We start from the raw sequence: 18,301 nt of genomic DNA on the forward strand, positions 1-18,301 counted from the left end.
TCCCACCTCAGCTCTGCCCTTGCTCCCTCCACTCTTCTTGTGCATCTAACTCTAGGGCCAAGTGAATGACCCTCTCATTTCTCAGGCCTCCTTCCTTTACACACAGCACTGTCCAGCCAAACATCATCAACCTCCTTGGTTTATCCGAAGAACTGCACTTTTCTTTGGGAACTTCCTATGGCTTCTCAGTCCTTTAGGTAGCAAGAAAGGAAACCTTGGAAATTCTTCAGGATTGATCTAGTTATGTCTCCATGAGGCACTCCTAGGGGCCTATCCTGTTTATTAAGCAGCTTGCTGTATATGCCTCCAGGCTAGAATGCTTTGAGTGTCTGCCTCTGCACTCACAGGATTAGCCTCATTGTTTTCCAAGTCCTGGGAGGACTTGCCAGTCCCCTTCTACAGGAAGACTGGAGGGTGAATAGCAAAATGTGACTGTAAAGATCCACGGTCAGCAAATCCCAGGTCTCCTATAATGTTGGACTTATTGGCTGTGCAGCAATAAGTACAGCAGTCTTATGGAACAGGTAAAATCCTGGCGTCTATAAATTCTTTGGTGGATTTAAAAAAGGAACCTTTGCCCCAGGCACGTTTAATCTTTCTTAGAGCACAGAACATATTTTGCCTTGTGTCTTAAGTTATCTGCCTGCTTTTCTCACCCCTCTTCCCCCACTATGACTTCCTTTAGAACAAAGGCTGTGTTTTATTTATCTTAATCCTGTCCCTCCTAGTTAGCAACCAGTCCAAACCAAACCCATTGCAGTCAGTCTGTTGCAACTCATAGTGACCCTTAGGACAGAGTAGAACTGCCCCATAGGGTTTCCAAGGAACAGCTGGTGGATTTGAACTGCTGACCTTTTGGTTAGCAGCTGAGCTCTTAACCACTACACCAGCAGGGCTCCATGTTATTCAGTATACCAAAACAAAGCAAAACCTGTTGCCGTTGAGTCGATTCCGACTCATAGCGACCCTATAGGACAAAGTAGAACTACCCTATAGAGTTTCCAAGGAGTGCCTGGTGGATTCGAATTGCTGACCTTTTGGTTAGCAGCGGTAGCACTTAAACACTACGCCACCAGAGTTTCCATTATTCAGTATAGCAGATCTTAAATGTAATTAATCAAATGTTAGCCTTTTGGGTTTTAATTTATATTTAGCAGGTAGTCAGTGTGAAGCCCTGGTGGCGTAGTGGTTTAGAGCTCAGCTGCTAACCAGAAGGTCGGCAGTTCAAATCCACCAGCCACTCCTTGGAAACCCTATGGGGTGGGTCTACTCTGTCCTGTAGGGTCTCCATGAGTCGGTCCAACTCAACGGCATCTAACAACAACAACAGGTGGTCAGTAAATACTTATTGGATTGAATGAACGAACTCATTCTGCAGCAGGTACAACCAAGTAAAAATAGCTCATGTGTCTGCATTCATTTTTTAGCCACAATGTCCTGTCGTTTCCAAAGCCTTTCCCAACGTAATAATAGGTAAAATCCCTTGATTTAAACAGGCTGGAGTTTAGACATTTCCTTTTTAGCCATTCCTCAGGTAGGGGAGTGGATGCTAAGTGCTGTTTTTACTGTATTTCTGGTACTACTAGAGAGATTGGTTGACACATTTGGTAGAATATGTGGTATCAAGGCCAGGGTCTGTCTTATATAGACCAGTTCACAAGAAAGCAGATGAAGTGTTTATTTTATGGAAGTTGCAGAGAGAATCAGGGAATAGAGGGAACAAAATTGGCAAAATGTTGGTAATTATTTAAATTGGGTAATGAGTTCATGGGGTTCATTATACTACTGTTTATACTTTTGTATATGTTTGAAAATATGTATAATAGAAAGTTAAGTAATTTTTTAAAAAGCAGCTAGATGAACAAGTGTAGGTTTATTACTGCTCCTTGGGAAACACCTCAAAGCAAATGAGCTACTGTTACTTAGACAGTGCTGTTAGGTAGGTTAAGTTATTTAGTGCTAACCTGTCTCTGGCCTCAGATCATCCTGAGATAACCAGGATGCTGAATACAAAAATTGACACCCTGTGGAATTCTGTCCCTTTCCTGCTTCTCAGCCAGGTGGTTTCTGGTGGTAGAGGGTTGGACTGGACCTGAGAAGAACGTGAGGCAGTGAGATGGGGGCCAGGGCTGGAGAGAGACCAGGGCTCAGCTAGGGTCCTCCTCTTCTGCCCTAAAGCCTCCAGATTACTGGGAGATCCTAATGTGGAGACATTCATTCATCCATTCCACAAATGTTTGGTGTCTGCTACATGCCAGGTACTGTTTTAGGCTCTGGGGATACAGCAGTGAACAAAGTTCCAGGACTTAAGGAACTTACCTGTTGGGAGTTGGGTGAGGGAGAAACAGATAATAAACAAACAAATATATGTTGAGAAAAATAAAGCAAAGAAGGGAGATATTGAGAATGCCAGAAGTCAGGGTGTTGTAATTTTAAATAGGGTGGTTAAAGAAAGTGTCACTGAAAAGACAACATTTGAGGGATGAGCCAGTTTATTCCAGACAGAGGGAATAGCAAGTACAAAGGCCCTGAGGCAGGAGTGTGCCTGAGAAACATGGAGGAAGCTAGCCAGTATGGCTGCAGTAGAGTGAGAAAAGGGAAACAGCAGGAGAATTGGGGAGTAGGGGCACTGGGGACAGATCATGTTGGGCCTTATAAGCCATTGACCAGACGCAGAGCATATGATGATGGAGAAGATGCATATGTGCTCTTGTGGATTGATATAGCGTCCCTACTAAGTGCAGAGGGAACAAGGGGACTGAAGTCGACGATCTGGGGTGACATTAGCCAGGGAAAGCTTGTTCTTGACCTGAGTCTGACAGGAAACAGTGAACATGGATGATAGTGATGAGACCAGATAGTATTCCAGGTGAAGAAAAAATGGTTAGCTTAGCTTAGCTGAATCTGGAAGAAGAGCTGGAGTGATGTGATAGGGTGGGGAAGGGGTGGGGTGGGCAGGCCTCAGTTTTTTCCCTACTACACTCTTTCACTCAACATTTACTCATTCACTCCTCATTTTCTGCTAGAAACTTAAGGAGTTTATAGTTCTGTAGTCGATGAAGGGCTTCAAATCTGATCTTAGGAGTTTCAATTACATCTAATTCACAATAAGTGGTCCTGACTCAGGATTCAAATTTGAGCTAAAGAGCTCAGTTAGCTATGTGACCTAATGGCATTATCTATTTAGTTTCTGTGGGCACATTAGGTGCTAATCAAGCTGAAAGGCATCCTCTTCAGAAACTTAAATTATAATCAGTATAACAGAAAGTAGGAGTGTATTGTTTTCCCCCAAAAGAGTCAAGTGTTAAGGAAAACTTACATAGAACCATAATCCCTTAACTGCATCTGGAAGCTCAGTCCCTCTGCTAGGTTTATCCTTGTTTCGCTTAAGTGTTGATGTTTATATTGTGAAGAGAGTCTCTTTGACCAGCTAAATAAGAATACAAAATATAGTCCCATCCTAATTGGCAGGTCACCTGCAAAACAAGTTTAGAATGGACGTGTAATCAGCATCTCTCACTTCATAGAATGGGGAAATTTTATCCTGGTAAATGAAAAAACAAAAACTGAGATACAAATCCAAGTGTAACTAAAGCCATTGCCTTTAATGGGTGGCCTTACCCTGCTTCAGATGCTGTTTCCTGAACCTTGGAATACCTCTTGCCCTGGCACTGTTAATCAAATTATAGAAATGTGAGCGTCCATGTGAGGGTCTGACAAATCCTGTGCAGTCATCTTTGTTTTGTTGGTAGAAATACAGGCCCTACTCAGGCTCCTCACTTAATAGTTTGGAATTAGAAAGGTCAAGCTCTATTGTTGGATGGTCATCCAAAGCCTCACAGCATGTTACACTATCACCAGCTGGAAGTCAGAGAGCTTCTTCTAGTAGCTCTGGGTTAACACTCACCCAGAGCTTGCTCTCCACTAAATGGTGCATCTCTGAGAAGCCCAGATATAACTTGTTAGCTTGGTCCTATTTCTCACTGCATAACCATTGAAGAAATAACTGTACATTTGTTGGAAGCACCAGACCCATGCAGTTAAGATAACAGTATGTCTGGTTAGCATGAAAGTACCACAATCTATTTAACAAGCCCTGTATTGATAGATATTTATGTTGTTTCTAATTTTTTGCTGTTACATACAGGTATGCCTTGAATAACGGTGGATATGTGCCATTTTACACACATGTGCATCTACCTGTAGACTAGACATGAAATTGCTGGGTCAGACGGTATGTCCATTTGTAATTTTAATCAGCATTGCCAAATTGCTCTCCATAGAGGTTATACCAGTTTATACTCTCACCAGTAATGTAAGACTGTTTCTCAACCATATTGCTTTGAGTTAACCCTTTGAAGACCCAGCTATTTTCTGCTTTGAATTTTTTGTTGATACCAGGTGTTTTCATTAATGGAAGCATGGTGAATCATTTTTCTTTTCTTGCCCCCTCCCACAGGCCTACCCTTAGAGTTCACAACATACGTTGCCCCACTAGCTGTACCCCAGAGTCCCCCTAGAGTCCACTGGTACATATGTGCACCAAAATCTTATTCCAAAATGTCTATTTTTCCTACAAAAAATGCACACACCTCATACAGCACCCCATAGAAACAGTAATTTGCAGCACATGCCTGTTTTTTTTTCAGTTTCAGACAGTCATAAAGGCCCCTGTCTTGTGGCAGCGTGCATTCACTCGGAAAGTGGCTTCCCAGTAAACCCCAGAGGCTGAAAAAGTAAGTGGTTGCTACATGTACTGCCAGTTACGAATTAAGAATATACAGATTCCCTAGAAATTTTAGGGTACTGAATCATGGAGTCCTTGATGACGCGCTGTTCTACAAGAGACACAAAGATATCACACACAAGAGTATCACATTTTATAGATATATGCACACCCATGTTCATTGCAGCACTGTTCACAATAGCAAAAAGATGGAAACAACCTAGATGCCCATCAGCAGACGAATGGGTAAACAAATTATGGTATATCCACACAATGGAATACTACGCAACAATAAAGAACAATGATGAAGCCGTGAAACATCTTATAACGTGGAGGAAGCTGGAGGGCATTATGCTGAGTGAATTCAGTCAGTCACAGAAGGACAAATATTGTATAAGACCCCTATTACAAGAACTCAAGAAAAGGTTTAAACACAGAAGAAAACATTCTTTGATGGTTACAAGGGTAGGGAGGGAGGGTGAGGATTATTTACTAACTAGATAGTAGATAAGAATTCTCTTAGGTGAAGGGAAGGACAGCACACACTACAGGGGAAGTCAGCACAACTTGACTAAATCAAAGCTAAGAACTTTCCTGAATACAGTCAAACACTTTGAGAGATGGAGTAGCAGGGATGGGGTCTGGGGACCATGCTTTCAGGGGACATTTAGGTCAACTGGCATAACAAAGCTTATTAAGAAAATGTTCTGCATCCTACTTTGGTGAGTGGCGTTTTAAAAGCTTACAAGTGGCTGTCTAAGATGAATCAGTTGGTCCCAACCACCTGGAGTAAAGGAGAATGAAGAACGCCAAAGACACAAGGAAAGTATTAGCCCAAGAGACAGAAAGGGCCACATAAACCAGAGACTTCATCAGGCTGAGACCAGAAGAACTAGATGGTGCCTGGCTACCACCAATGACCACCCTGACAGGGAGCACAACATTGAGTCTCTGATGGAGCAGTGCAGAACTCAAATTCTGGTAAGAAGACCAGACTTAATGGTCTGGCTGAGACTGGAGGAACACCGGAAAGCATGGCCCCTGGGTTCTCTGTCAGCCCAGAACTAAAACAATTTCTGAGACCAACTCTTCAGACAGGGATTGGACTGGACTGTGGGATATAAAGTGACACTTGTGAGGAGTGTGCCTCTTAGCTCAAGTAGATTCAAGAGACTAAACGGGCAGCCTTCTGTCTGGAGGTGAGATGGGAAGGCAGAGAGGGTTAGGAGCTGATTGAATGGACATGGGGAATCGGGTGGAAAGGAGGAGTGTGCTGTCGGAATATGGGGAGAGCAGTTAGGGTCACCTAACTGTATAAATTTTTGTATGGGAGACTGACTTGAAATGTAAACTTCATTTAAATTACAACAATTAAAGAAAATTAAAAAAAAACAATTACCAGATAAAAACAAGAATATCACATTTTAAAAATATATCCAAAAGAGGTAACTGAACCTATAGCTAGAGATGGTTATGAGAGAAAAAAAGGAGAAAAACTCCAAAAGGGAAAAGTTCTGGACCTTAATTATACTGGTGTGAATTATAGGAAGGCTGTGGGAATAATAAAGGAAAACCCAGGGAGGAAGGGGCTGGCAACCACGTGAGCAGGTTGTTATCTACTGTAGAACTGCCTCTCGGTTCGATGCAATTTTTTTTTTAAAGCGATATTTTTTTTAATTATATTCTTTCGTTTTAGCACAACTGTTCATTTCTTTTTGGTCTCTTCTGACCTTGTCTCCCTTAGAGTTGAGATTTCTGTGAGTTGGAATTGAATGAATGTTCAACTTTACTTTTTTTTTTCCTAACAAATTAGCATTAATTTGTTAACCCTCCTCCATTAATCCAAGTTGTCTTTATGGTTCTCGTCTAAAACGTTTAAGCTAGCATCCTTGTGGGAGTAGTTCTTGTTTTCTGGACATGGTTTTTGTGGGATGGATTAGGAGGGATGAGGTTATTAGATCCCAGGCCCTGAGCCTTTCCCAGTGGGATTAGGCATCGATGGATTTTTCTCCAGAGGACCTGGAGCAGCCTCCCGTGCCAGTAACAGTGCAGGCCTGGGCCCCTCTCCCGGCCTTGTCAGCATTGACTGTTGGATTTTCTGCTTAGTATGATATAATACAACATGATCATTCTTGTTCTTTAATTACTAGTGAGAGTGAAGTGGAGCCTTTTTTACATTGTTTGTTTACTGTGAGGGTTTTTGTTTGTGTGAATTCATATTATAGCCTTTATTCATTTGTCCAGTGGGAATTTGTTACTGTTCTTATGTGTTTGTATGTTTTCAATGTTGTATTTTATGTCTTATGTCCTTCAATATTTTCCCCTACTGTTGATCTTTTTTTTTTTTTAAACCAACTCTTCTTTTTATTTGGTTTTCTTTTGCTTCAAAAATCCAAAATTAGCTTCTTTTCTTAGTTGGGATCTAGATGTCGTTCCATTTTGATAAATTGATAAAATATAAATTTAAGCTTTTTGTCCCAGAGTGATGTTTTTAAATAACATGTGACTATGATAATCCGGAGTCCTGGTGGCTTAATGGTTAAAAGCTTGGCTGCTAACAAGGTCAGCAGTTTGAATCACCAGCCGCTCCTTGGAAACCCTATGGGGCAGTTTTACTCTGCCCTATAGGGTCGCTATGAATTAGAATCAACTTGACAGCAACGGGTTTGGTGTGTTTTTTTTTGGTGTGATAACTCAGTCATTCCTTGATGCTAATAGCATGTTTAATTTTCAAATGGCCATTTTCAAGCCAGTGGTGACCCCAAGCTGAATTCCAGAAACAATTCAGACATAACTTCATCATATCTGTGCTGATTTGCTTGTAGTATAAAAGCTTATCCTTGGAATACTTGTTGCCTTCCAGTTGATTCTGACTCATAACGACCCTATAGGGCAGAGTAGTACTGTCCCATAGGGTTTCCAAGGAGTAGCTGGTGGATTCAAACCGCCAACCTTTTGGTTAGAGTCTGATCTTTTTTAACCACTGTGCCACCAGGGCCCCATTATCCTTGGGATAATCCTTCCAGAATGTCTGTATTCTGGACTTTTCTTTTTCATGGACTAAGGGTGGATTTGAAACTCAACCATGATTACTGTATTAGGTGTTTACAAACTAAGATGTTACAATTCCCTCAACTGTGTGGCTGGAAATTAGATTTTTTTTTTTTTTTTAATGAATTCTGGCTTGCATTTTCAGTGCCCTTTTGGAGTTGGAAATAATCCACTTTGCTTAATTGTTCTTTTTTCTGTGACTAATTCATATCTAAAAAATTGCAGTAGCCAAATGGAAACCGTACTAAAAGAGTGATTTGGGTTTTTAAAATCAGTGTGCCTTTTACAAATAGATGTTTAACTGACGTTTTAAATTTGTGTTATGTTAATGCAGGTTTCTGCTATTAATTTTCTGTTTCTCGTTAGTGTTTAGAAACCCACAGAACAAAGCCTTTTTCACTAGGTTTTTGTGTGTGCATTGAAGTCTCTTTCCATAAAAACAAATAATCATTTTCACTGCAGCTCTTCCAAATCTGGTTCTAATTTGTTTGCCACTTGTCTCCCTAGCCTTCGTCCCTCCCAGCCTAACGCTTCTTTGTCTTCTATGAGATGTTTTCTGTGTTTCCAAATGAGGAATTTTCTGAGTGAAAATTAAATCATAATTTTTTTTTTTTTTCCTGGTCAAAGCTGAGCCTTCTTCTCTTCCAAGCAAATGTTTTTCTTTTGGCTTCTAAATACACTTGCCCTCTGGGCTGAGTGAGGCAGAGTACAGAAAGCTTGTTCTAAGTGTCCAGGGAGTTCTGGTTGATGAAGGATAATGGAGTAGTGAGCAGGTGCCTGTAGTCAGGGCACAGCCCAATTTAGGGGTGGATGAGATTAGATCTCAACCGTGACAAGGTAGAGAAACACAAATACCGTGGCTACTCTTTAGTTTCCTGTCTTTCACATTCCTTGTTCTTCTGCTTTGAGGAGGCAGTTTAAGTACATCTTGTTTCGTGGAGAAACCTAAAGATCTAAAATATCTAAAGTTTTTCTAAATGTTATTCCCCCAATAATTATAATTTATGTTTTTTCCATAACGCAGAAATTATCGAACAATGTCATTAATATCATGCAAGTAAAATTTTTTTTTATTGTATTTTAGATGAAGGTTTACAGAACAAATAGTTTCTCATTAAACAGTACACATGTTGTATGACATTAGTTAACAAACCTACGACATGTCAACACTCCCTTCTTGACCTTGGGTTCTCTATTACCAGCATTCCTGTCCCCTCCTGCCGTCTAGTCCTTGTCCCTGGGCTGTTGTGCCCCTTTAGTCTCATTTTGTTTTATGGACCTGTCTAATCTTTGGCTGAAGGGTAAACCTTGGGAGTGACTTCATTACTGAACTAAAAGGGTGTCTGGGGGTCATACTCTTGGGGTTTCTCCAGTCTCTGTCAGGCCAATGAGTCTGGTCTTTTTTTGTGAGTTAGAATTTTGCTCTACTTTTTTCTCCAGCTCTGTCCGTGACCCTCTGTTGTGATACCTGTCAGAGCAGTCAGTAGTGGTAGCCAGGCACTGTCTAGTTGTACTGGACTCAGCCTGGTGGAGGCTGTGGTAGTTATGGTCCATTAGTTGCAAGTAAAATTTTGCTGAAAATAATTCAAAAATGGCTGCATACTAATCTCAGATAAAACAGACTTTAAGGCAAAATCCACCATAAAAGGCAAGGGAGGACATTATATAATGATTAAAGGGACAATCCATCATGAAGACATAACCATAATAAATATCTATGCACCCAACGTCAGGGCTCCAAAATACATAAAACAAACTCTAACAGCACTGTAAAGAAAAATTGACAGTTCAACAATAAAAGTAGGAGTCTTCAACACACCAGTCTTGGTACAGGACAGAACATCTAGAAAGATACTCACCAAAGATACAGAGGATCTTAAGGCCACAATCAACCATTTTGACCTCACAGACATATATAGAACACTCCACCCAACAGCAGCAAAGTATACATTCTTTTCCAATGCACGTGGATCATTCTCCAGAATAGACCACATCTTAGGCCACAAAGCAGCCCGCAGCAAAATCCAAAACACTGAGATAATACAAAGCATCTTCTCTGATCACAACACCATCAAGAGTAGAAGTTAATAAAAGGAAGAGCAAGGAAAAAAAAATACATGGAAACTGAATAACACCTTGCTTAAAAACCACTAGGTAATAGAAGAAATCAAAGATGGAATCAAAAAATTTCTAGACTCAAATGACAATGAAAACACACCATACCAAAACCCATGGGACACAGCTAAGGCAGTGCTCAGAGGTCAGTTTATAGAAATAGGCACACACATCAATAAAGAAGAAGGGCAAAATCAAAACATTAGCCCTACAACTCGAATGAATAGAAAGAACAGGAAAAGGAGCCCACAGCCACCAGAAGAAAGGAAATGATAAAGATCAGAGCAGAAATAAATGAAATAGAGAATAGACAAACAATAGAATCAACAAAACCAAAAGTTGGTTCTTTGAAAGGATCAACAAAATCAACAAACCATTGGCCAAACTGACAAAAGAGAAACAGGACAGGAAGCAAATAACCCAAATAAATGAAGTGGAGGCCATTACAACAGACCCAACTGAAATAAAAAGGATCATAACAGAGTACTATGAAAAACTGTACTCCAGCAAATTTGAAAACCTAAAGAAAATGGACGAATTTCTAGAAATACACTACCTACCTAAACAAACACAAATTGAGGTAAAAAATCTGAACAGACTCATGACAAGAGAAGAGACTGAAAAGGTAGTAAGTTCCCAACAAAAAAAAGTCCTGGCCCAAATGGCTTCACTTGAGAATTCTACCAAACATTCAGAGAAGAGCTTACACCAGTACTACTAAAACTATTTCAGAACATAAAAAAGGAAGGGACGCTTTCAAATTCATTCTGTGGAGCCAGCATAACCCTAATACCAAAGCCAGGCAAAGACACCACACAAAAAAAATTATAGGCCAATATCTCTCATGAATATAGATGCAAAAATTCTCAAAATTCTAGCCAATAGAATTTAGCACCATATAAAAATAATAATAATATACCATTACCAAGTGGGATTCGTACCAGGTATGCAAGGGTGGTTCAACGTTAGAAAATCAATAAACGTAATCCACCACGTAAATAAAAGAATCATATGATCATTTCAGTCAACACAGAAAAGGCATTTGATAAAGTCCAACACCCATTCCTGATGAAAACTCTTAGTAACAGAAGAATAATAACAGAACCTCTGTTATGTGAACTCTGTTTTGCCTGCTCAATTTTCCAATAAATCTAAAACTGTTTTAAAAAAATAAAAGTCTACTAAAAAAACAGTTGCAGCAGTACCTCAATTGGGAACTGCCAGAAATTCAAGCCAGATTCAGAAGAGGACATGGAACAAGGGATATCATCGCTGATGTCAGATGGATCTTGGCTGAAAGCAGAGAATACCAGGAAGATGTTTACCTGTGTTTTATTGACTATGCAAATGCATTCAACTGTGTGGATCATAACAAATTATGGATAACATTGTAAAGAATGAGGATTCCAGAACACATAATTGTGCTCGTGCGGAACCTGTACATAGACCAAGAGGCAGTTATTCTAACAGAACAAGGGGATACTGCATGTTTTAAAATTAGGAAAGGTGTGCATCAGGGTTGTATCCTTTTCACCATACCTATTCAATCTGTATGCTGAGCAAATAATCCGAGAAGCTAGACTACATGAAGAACGGGGCATCAGGATTGGAGGAAGACTCGTTAACAACCTGTGATACGCAGATGACACAGCCTTGCTTGCTGAAAGTGAAGACTTGAAGCACTTACTAATAAAGATCAAAGACCACAGCCTTCAGTATGGATTATACAACAACATAAAGAAAACAAAAATCCTCACAACTGGACCAATAAGCAACACCATGATAAATGGAGAAAAGATTGAAGTTGGCAAGGATTTCATTTTACTTGGACCCACAGTCAACACCAGTGGAAGCAGCAGTCAAGAAATCAAGCAATGCATTGCATTGGGCAAATCTGCTGCAAAAGACCTCTTTAAAGTGGTGAAAAGCAGAGATGTCACTTTGATGATTAAGGTGTGCCTGACCCAAGCTGTGATATTTTCACTCACCTCACATGCATCCAAAGCTGGACAATGAATAAGGAAGACCAAAGAAGAATTGATGCCTTTGAATTATGGTGGTGTTGAAGAATATTGAATATACCATGGATGGCCAGAAAAACGAACAAGTCTATCTTGGAAGCAGTACAGCCAGAATGCTCCTTAGAAGCAAGGAGACTTTGTCTTATGTACTTTGGACATGTTATCAGGAGGGACCAGTCCCTGGAGGACATCATGCTTGGTAAGATACAGGGTCAGAGAAAAAGGAAGACCCTCGAGGAGATGGATTGACACAGTGGCTGCAACACTGGGCTCAAGCACAGCAATGATTGTGAGGATGGTGCAGGACCGGGCAGTATTTTGTTCTGTTATACATAGGGTCGCTGTGAGTGGGAACCAGCTCAATGGCACCTAACAACGTTTTTCTGTTAGAAAACACATTGATATATTATGAAGCCATAGTTATTTCCTGCATCGGCGCCCACAACGGGTTTAAACAAACAAACAACAACAACAAAAGGACTCCCCGCCATGGAGTCAATTCCAACTGATGGCAACCCCATGTGGTATAGAGTAGAACTGCTCCATAGGGTTGTCTTGGCTGTAATCATTAAAGAAGCAGATTACCAGGTTTTTCTTCCGTGGCACTGCTGAGTGGGTTCACACTGCCAACTTTCCAGTTAGTAGCTGAGAGCAAACCATTTGTACCACCCAGGGACCTAACAATGAGTTAAGTTCATTTCCACAGAGCTGACTTGCTGCTAGTTCTGGGAGAGTTAGCGGTGGTCCCTTTCTGTCCCCATGATCACTCTTATCCCTCTCCCCTCCCTATCTGTCTCTCCCCTACATCTAGCCCACATTGTTGGGTGACTCGTAAACCTTATACTCTCCAAGGAAAAAATAGAGCAGCAACCCCTGTTGCTTCTCCACCCTTTCTCCGAGGGCCATGAGGGTTACGAAACTGAAATGTCAAGTGCAGGCAGGAACTGCTCAGCCAGCCATCCTGAGGCAGTGGCAAGCCTCTCTTTAACTCTCCCAGTGTCACTATTGTTAGTTTAGTGCTGGACAGGAGGATTCGGAGAAAAGCATCACTTAAAGGAAAGGGCAAGAAATGGCAGGCAGGACAATGGTACTTGCCTGGGAGCCACGAAGCATGCGTTTCACCACACGCAGTCACGCTGTGTTGGAGGGAAGCTTCAGAGACTGGGAAAGGTTAGAGAGCAACAGCAGATTTTTAAAGGTTTGGATTATGAGACTTAGGAAGGAAAATGAAATGAGTTGGGGTTATTTACCTCGATGCAAGAACATGCAAAGGAGATTAGTTTTCTTTGTATCTGAGAAGGGTCATTTTGGGAAATATGGCCACCACCTATCCCCTCTTTCTGTCCTAGGCAGGTCAAGAAGAACAGGGTTTATGTGGGTGAGATGGAAGTTAAACAACCAACATTAAAGTGTTTTTAGTGCTGATGGTGTATCAGTCTCAGTGGATTAACAGAAGGAAGAAATGCACTGAATATTGAGAGATACAGACTCGGGAGCCAGCCTGCCTGGGTTAGAATCCTGGCTTCAGCACTGACTAGGTGTGACCTTGGGCAAATTACTCCACCTTTAAGCCTCAGTTACCTCATTTGTAAAATGGGGATAATAATGGTACCTACCTCCTCATATAGGCTTATTTTTAAGATTAAAAGAGTTAATATAGGTAAAGTGCTTTGAATGGCGCTTGGCACGTATTAAGGGCTATATATATGATAGAGGAGCCCGGGTGGCACAGTGGTTAAGCGTTCGGCTACTAACCAAAAGGTTGGCAGTTCAAATCCACCACTGCTCCTTGGAAACTCTATGGGGCAGCTCTACTCTGTCCTATAGGGTCGGTATGAGTCGGCATCAACTCGATGGCAACGGGTTTGGTTTTTTTTTTTAAATATATGATAGATATAATTAGCATGAGCACTGGAAGGATCTTAGGTCTTCTCGGCTAAAGCTTCGTTTTACAGATGAGAAGTCAGACATAGGAGGTAGAATCAAGATTAGAAGCCAGTTCTGCAGCCTTGTAGCCCAGGGCTATTGCCATTACTCCTGGCTACCTTTTGGAAATACACAGTGCCTCAAAGTATTTCCCTTTAGTTTCCTCTTCCTTCCCCTCCTCCTCAGAGCCAGTATTTGCAGAGTGCTTTCTTTGTGTTGGAGCCCTGGTGGCGCAGTGCTTAGAGAGCTCAGGCTGCTAACCAAAAGGTCAACAGTTCAAATCCACCAGCTCCTCCTTGGAAATCCTATGGGGCAGTCCTGCTCTGTCCTGTAGGGTCACTATAAGTCAGAATCAACTCAGCGGCAACGGGTTTGGGGTTTTGGTTCTGTGTGTCAACCCTGTGCTAAATGCTTGCATATATGACCTCATTTAATCCTTACAGCCACCTGTGAAGCAGGTGCCGCTATTACCCCATTTTTTAGAAGTGGCATCTGAAGCTCAGGGAAGTTTGGTTACTTGCCCAAGGCTACACAGCTTCTAAGAGATAGAGTATGGATTGGTGCCCAGGCTGACTCCAAAGCCTCTGCTCGTAACCACGCCACTGATTATCGTTGGAAAACCGCAACAGAGTACAGATGGGCTAAATTAAACCAACCATTGCTGCGGAAGCCACAGGGCCCAGTTGTAAGGATTTGAAGCCCTTCTGTAGTCCCTTTTCAACCTACAGTCTACTTTGTTTTTAGACCTGGGTCTTTCATATGTGTCCTTATTTCTCACACAGACGGTGTTACATTAAAACAGGCTACCAAAAGAATTTCTCTGCCTGATTAAAAGATTGAAAGTTGAAGGTTGGGCAGACAAGGAGAGTCCAGGACCAGAACTTTCGTGAGAGAGAGGCTATCTGGGAGTTATCAGGACTCTGGGCAATGTTGGGGTCGCTGCCAAGATCCTAATAAACCAGAGAAGACTGGTCAGATGTCAGAATTCCCACCTAGACCAGTGAGTCTTTATTGTTAAGCCCTATAAGACTGACAACCTTAAATTCTCTTCTTCAGAAAAATGCACAAGCTTACACGCCAAAAAAGTATTTTCAGGTGACTTCAGTGTTGATAAACCCCCAGCCAGGAACCTCTGTACTAGGCAGTACATGGGCAGGACCATAATACAGAGTACTTACGAGTGTAGACTCTGAAGCCAGGCAGCCTGAGTTCAAATCCTGCTTTCCCACTTACTAGCTGTGCAACCTTGAGTCTCTCTGGGCCTTAATTACCTGAGCTGTAAAACGGGGATAATAATAGTATTTAATTATAGGGTTGTTGTCAGGGTTAAATGAGTTAATATATGTAAATTGCTATTACATGTTTAGCTCTATGTCGTGTTCATTGTTACCAGTAGTGGTAGTATTGATGTCCTTAGAGCTTAGCCCATTCTTTAAAAGTTTGTGGACAGAATGAATAATTCTAGTTAAGATGCCAAGCCTAGGATACAGCACCCCAACCAGTGTGTCACAAATGGACTGTAGTTAAGCCAAGATGTTGATCTGCTCAGCCCTCAAGGCTGCCAAAGCCCCAGCTGGTTGCTTCTGGCTTCAAGCAGCAGCGTCTGCAGTGTGACATACAAATACTTTCTCTCTGGGTGTCCTGCCGTGAAAGCTGTTTGGGCAGCACTGATGGAGGCCATCAGCTGGCGGGTAGTAAGAATGCAAATAGGCAGTCCAGGAGAATTCTGTGGATGGGTGGCCAAAAGAATCCTAACCACTGAACTTAGAGCAGGAACTGTGGGCTTCTTGCAGGCTTCACAAGGTGGGGATGTACAGCTAGAGGCAGGTTCCATGGCTGAAGCACAGGAAGCCCTACTGGCAGGAAGCTCCAGTGCTTCCCACCTCGCACATGATGACCTGGTGAATCACTGAACAAGGATTTGTGGAGAGCCTACTGTATGAGGCTCTGGAGAAACCTCAGGGAGCCAAAAGCCAGCCTGGAGCCCAAAGTCTTGTGTAGGCACCAAATGTTAAACAATAGTAGGTGGCAATAGTTAGGTGACTCCAGGGGTGTGAGTACTAGGAAGGCATGGTGCCCAGGACTGCAGGAACTTATGGTGAGGACCCAGCCTTGCCTGCAGGGTAGATTCTAAGTGTGAAGGGAAGCCACCTGAAGCGTTTTAATAGGCAAGTGGTATATTTAGGGTTTCACTTTTTTTTTTAAAGGTCTCTCTGACAATAAGTTAGAAAATGGATTGGAAACAGGCAAGAGTTTATCTGGGGACTTCAGTTAGGAAGCTCTTGTGATAAAGTCAAGAGGTGAGAGGTGATGATAGTCTGAAGTAGGTTCTTGGACTTTTGAGGGAAAGAGAGGAATCAAGGATGACTCTACCGTTTCTGCGTAGATGGAGGTGCCATCCCTTGGATAGGGGATACTGGAAGTGGAACAGGTGGGGAGGGGCGTCGTGAGTTCTTTCAAGGACTTGTTCCATGTGGTACCTGTGGGTCATTCAGTGAGGATGGTCAATGTGTCCAGTGGGTGGATGGGTCTAAGTGCAGGAGAGATGTCAGAGTGGGCAGGAAGAACCAGCGGCATGGGATTGGCTGCCTGCCTTCGACAGGACATCCCTTCTAAGGGGAGCGAGTTTAAAAGTGGATTTTGATTAATGAACTCCTACTCTACAACCGGTTTGACTCACATGCCTCTCTAATACGCTCAACTTCCAGAATTCTTAAATGTGTATTTTTTTTTTATCCTCTTTCTAAATACCGACATAGTTCTTTACTCTGAAGAACTCTTCCTTTTTCTCTTTGTCTGGTCTCATTCACTCCTTCCCTGTGTATCTTTGCAGCTGGAGGAAGCTGTACAACTCATAATGTGACGCTGTCTGTTTTCTCAGATTTGTAACCTAGAAGGAAATCTCAGACCTCAGCTGTGGCTCTCAGTGCTGCCCAGAAGCCAACTTCATGTCTGCGTGCACAAGCAGCAGTTTGCCATGGAGAGTTTGGGGCTGCAGACGGTGACCCTCAGTGATGGGACGACAGCCTACATCCAGCAAGCTGTCAAAGGTGGGTGTTTCCAGAGATCTGGGACCCCATTCTGCCCCTCAGCCTCTGGAGAGGAGTGCTCCCTTCTGAGGGTTTCACCACCACCCTGCCCTCCCGCCACATGCCCCTTACCCATCACAACTTGCTCTGCATGAGAATCTCATGTGATGTTTAATGAAAAGGGAACTCTTTAAAATAAAATGCCATCTCAGCAAGCTAGAAAATCAGACATCCCCAGCCATAAGAACCAAGGCCTCTCAAAGGCAGTATTCCTTACATGTAGTGAGTACTTAATAATTATTTCTGGAATGAATGAACACAGTGTTAGTTATGACTTCCTGTTTTCCAAGTATTCCCTGTCCAGTTTCTCAGTGTTTTCTGAAATAGTTCATCATCTTAATTCAAGTTTAAGCATCAAACAGTATCTACTGATCATCTCCTGTATACAAGATATGTTTCTAGGTTCAGATGGAGACATAGCTCTCATTCCTTAGTCCCCATCAAGGCTGCCAGATTTACCAAATAAAAATACAAGGCACACAGTTAAATGTGAATTTCAGATAAACAATGAATAAATTTTTAGTATAAGTATGTTCCAAACGTTGCATGGAATGTTGTTATTGGTTACCGTCAAGTCAGCTCCAACTCATGGTGATCTTATGACAGAACAAAACTTTGCCCAGTCCTGCACATCTTCATGATTGTTGGTATGTCTGAGTCCATTGTTGTGGCTATTGTGTCAATCCATTTCACTGAAGGTTTCACATGCATGAATATAGAACAAGATACTAAGAAATACTAAAAATATATTCATTGTTTATCTGAAATTCAAATTTAACTGGAAGTCCTGTATTTTATCTGGCAACCTACCCCTGCTCTCAAACCAAAAAAAAAAAAAAAAAAACCAAAACAAACCTCATTGCCACTGAGTCCATTCCAACTCATAGCGAACTTTAAATCAAGGCAGGTGTGGACTCAGAACAGTGTTGTTGAAGGGCAGGGCCTTCAGGCCAGGAGCCTCACCCTCACAGAAGGCTCCTCTCTCTCCTCTCTTGCCTGTGTTCTTTGGCAAACAGTTTCTTGCGTGCCCATCAAGTTGATTCTGACTCGTAGTGACCCTATATAACAGAATAGAGCTGCCCCGTAGGGTTTGCTAGGCTGTAATCTTTGTGGGAACAGTTCACCCAGCCTTTTCTCCTGTGGAGGAGTGGCTAATGGCTTTGAAACAACCTTTCAGTTAGCAGCCAAGCACTTAACCATTGTGCCACTAGGGCTCCTTTAACACTGCCTTAGTCATACTCTTTATTTTGCCCTTCTGGAGTTTGTGAGTGCCACCATCTCCATGATTGCATTGTCACTGCAACGTTGCCTTCCTTCATGTCAGCACACTGTCATGTGTATTTCAGTTCCAGGTTTACAGATAAGTTGTTTAT

The 18,301-nt window shown here is 42.0% G+C and overlaps 1 protein-coding gene across 3 annotated transcripts in view; it reads left to right on the forward strand.

Annotated features, from left to right (window-relative positions):
* Window positions 1-18,301, forward strand: part of ZNF76 (zinc finger protein 76) — a 34,382-nt gene that overhangs the window by 2,844 nt on the left and 13,237 nt on the right. For 2 of the 3 annotated variants that reach the window (XM_023724793.1, XM_004389841.2), the window contains exons 1-3: window positions 2,962-4,234; window positions 4,650-4,736; window positions 16,721-16,889. In XM_023724793.1, coding sequence (XP_023580561.1) covers window positions 16,817-16,889 — 73 coding nt within the window. In that variant the 5' untranslated portion in view covers window positions 2,962-4,234; window positions 4,650-4,736; window positions 16,721-16,816. Of the gene's footprint in view, window positions 1-2,961; window positions 4,235-4,649; window positions 4,737-16,720; window positions 16,890-18,301 lie in introns of those variants that run through there. The other variant, XM_023724794.1, reaches the window with a different exon arrangement.

This window comes from Trichechus manatus, unplaced genomic scaffold (genome assembly GCF_000243295.1).
Source record: "Trichechus manatus latirostris isolate Lorelei unplaced genomic scaffold, TriManLat1.0 scaffold00261, whole genome shotgun sequence".
In the NCBI taxonomy this organism is placed as follows: Eukaryota; Metazoa; Chordata; class Mammalia; order Sirenia; family Trichechidae; genus Trichechus; species Trichechus manatus.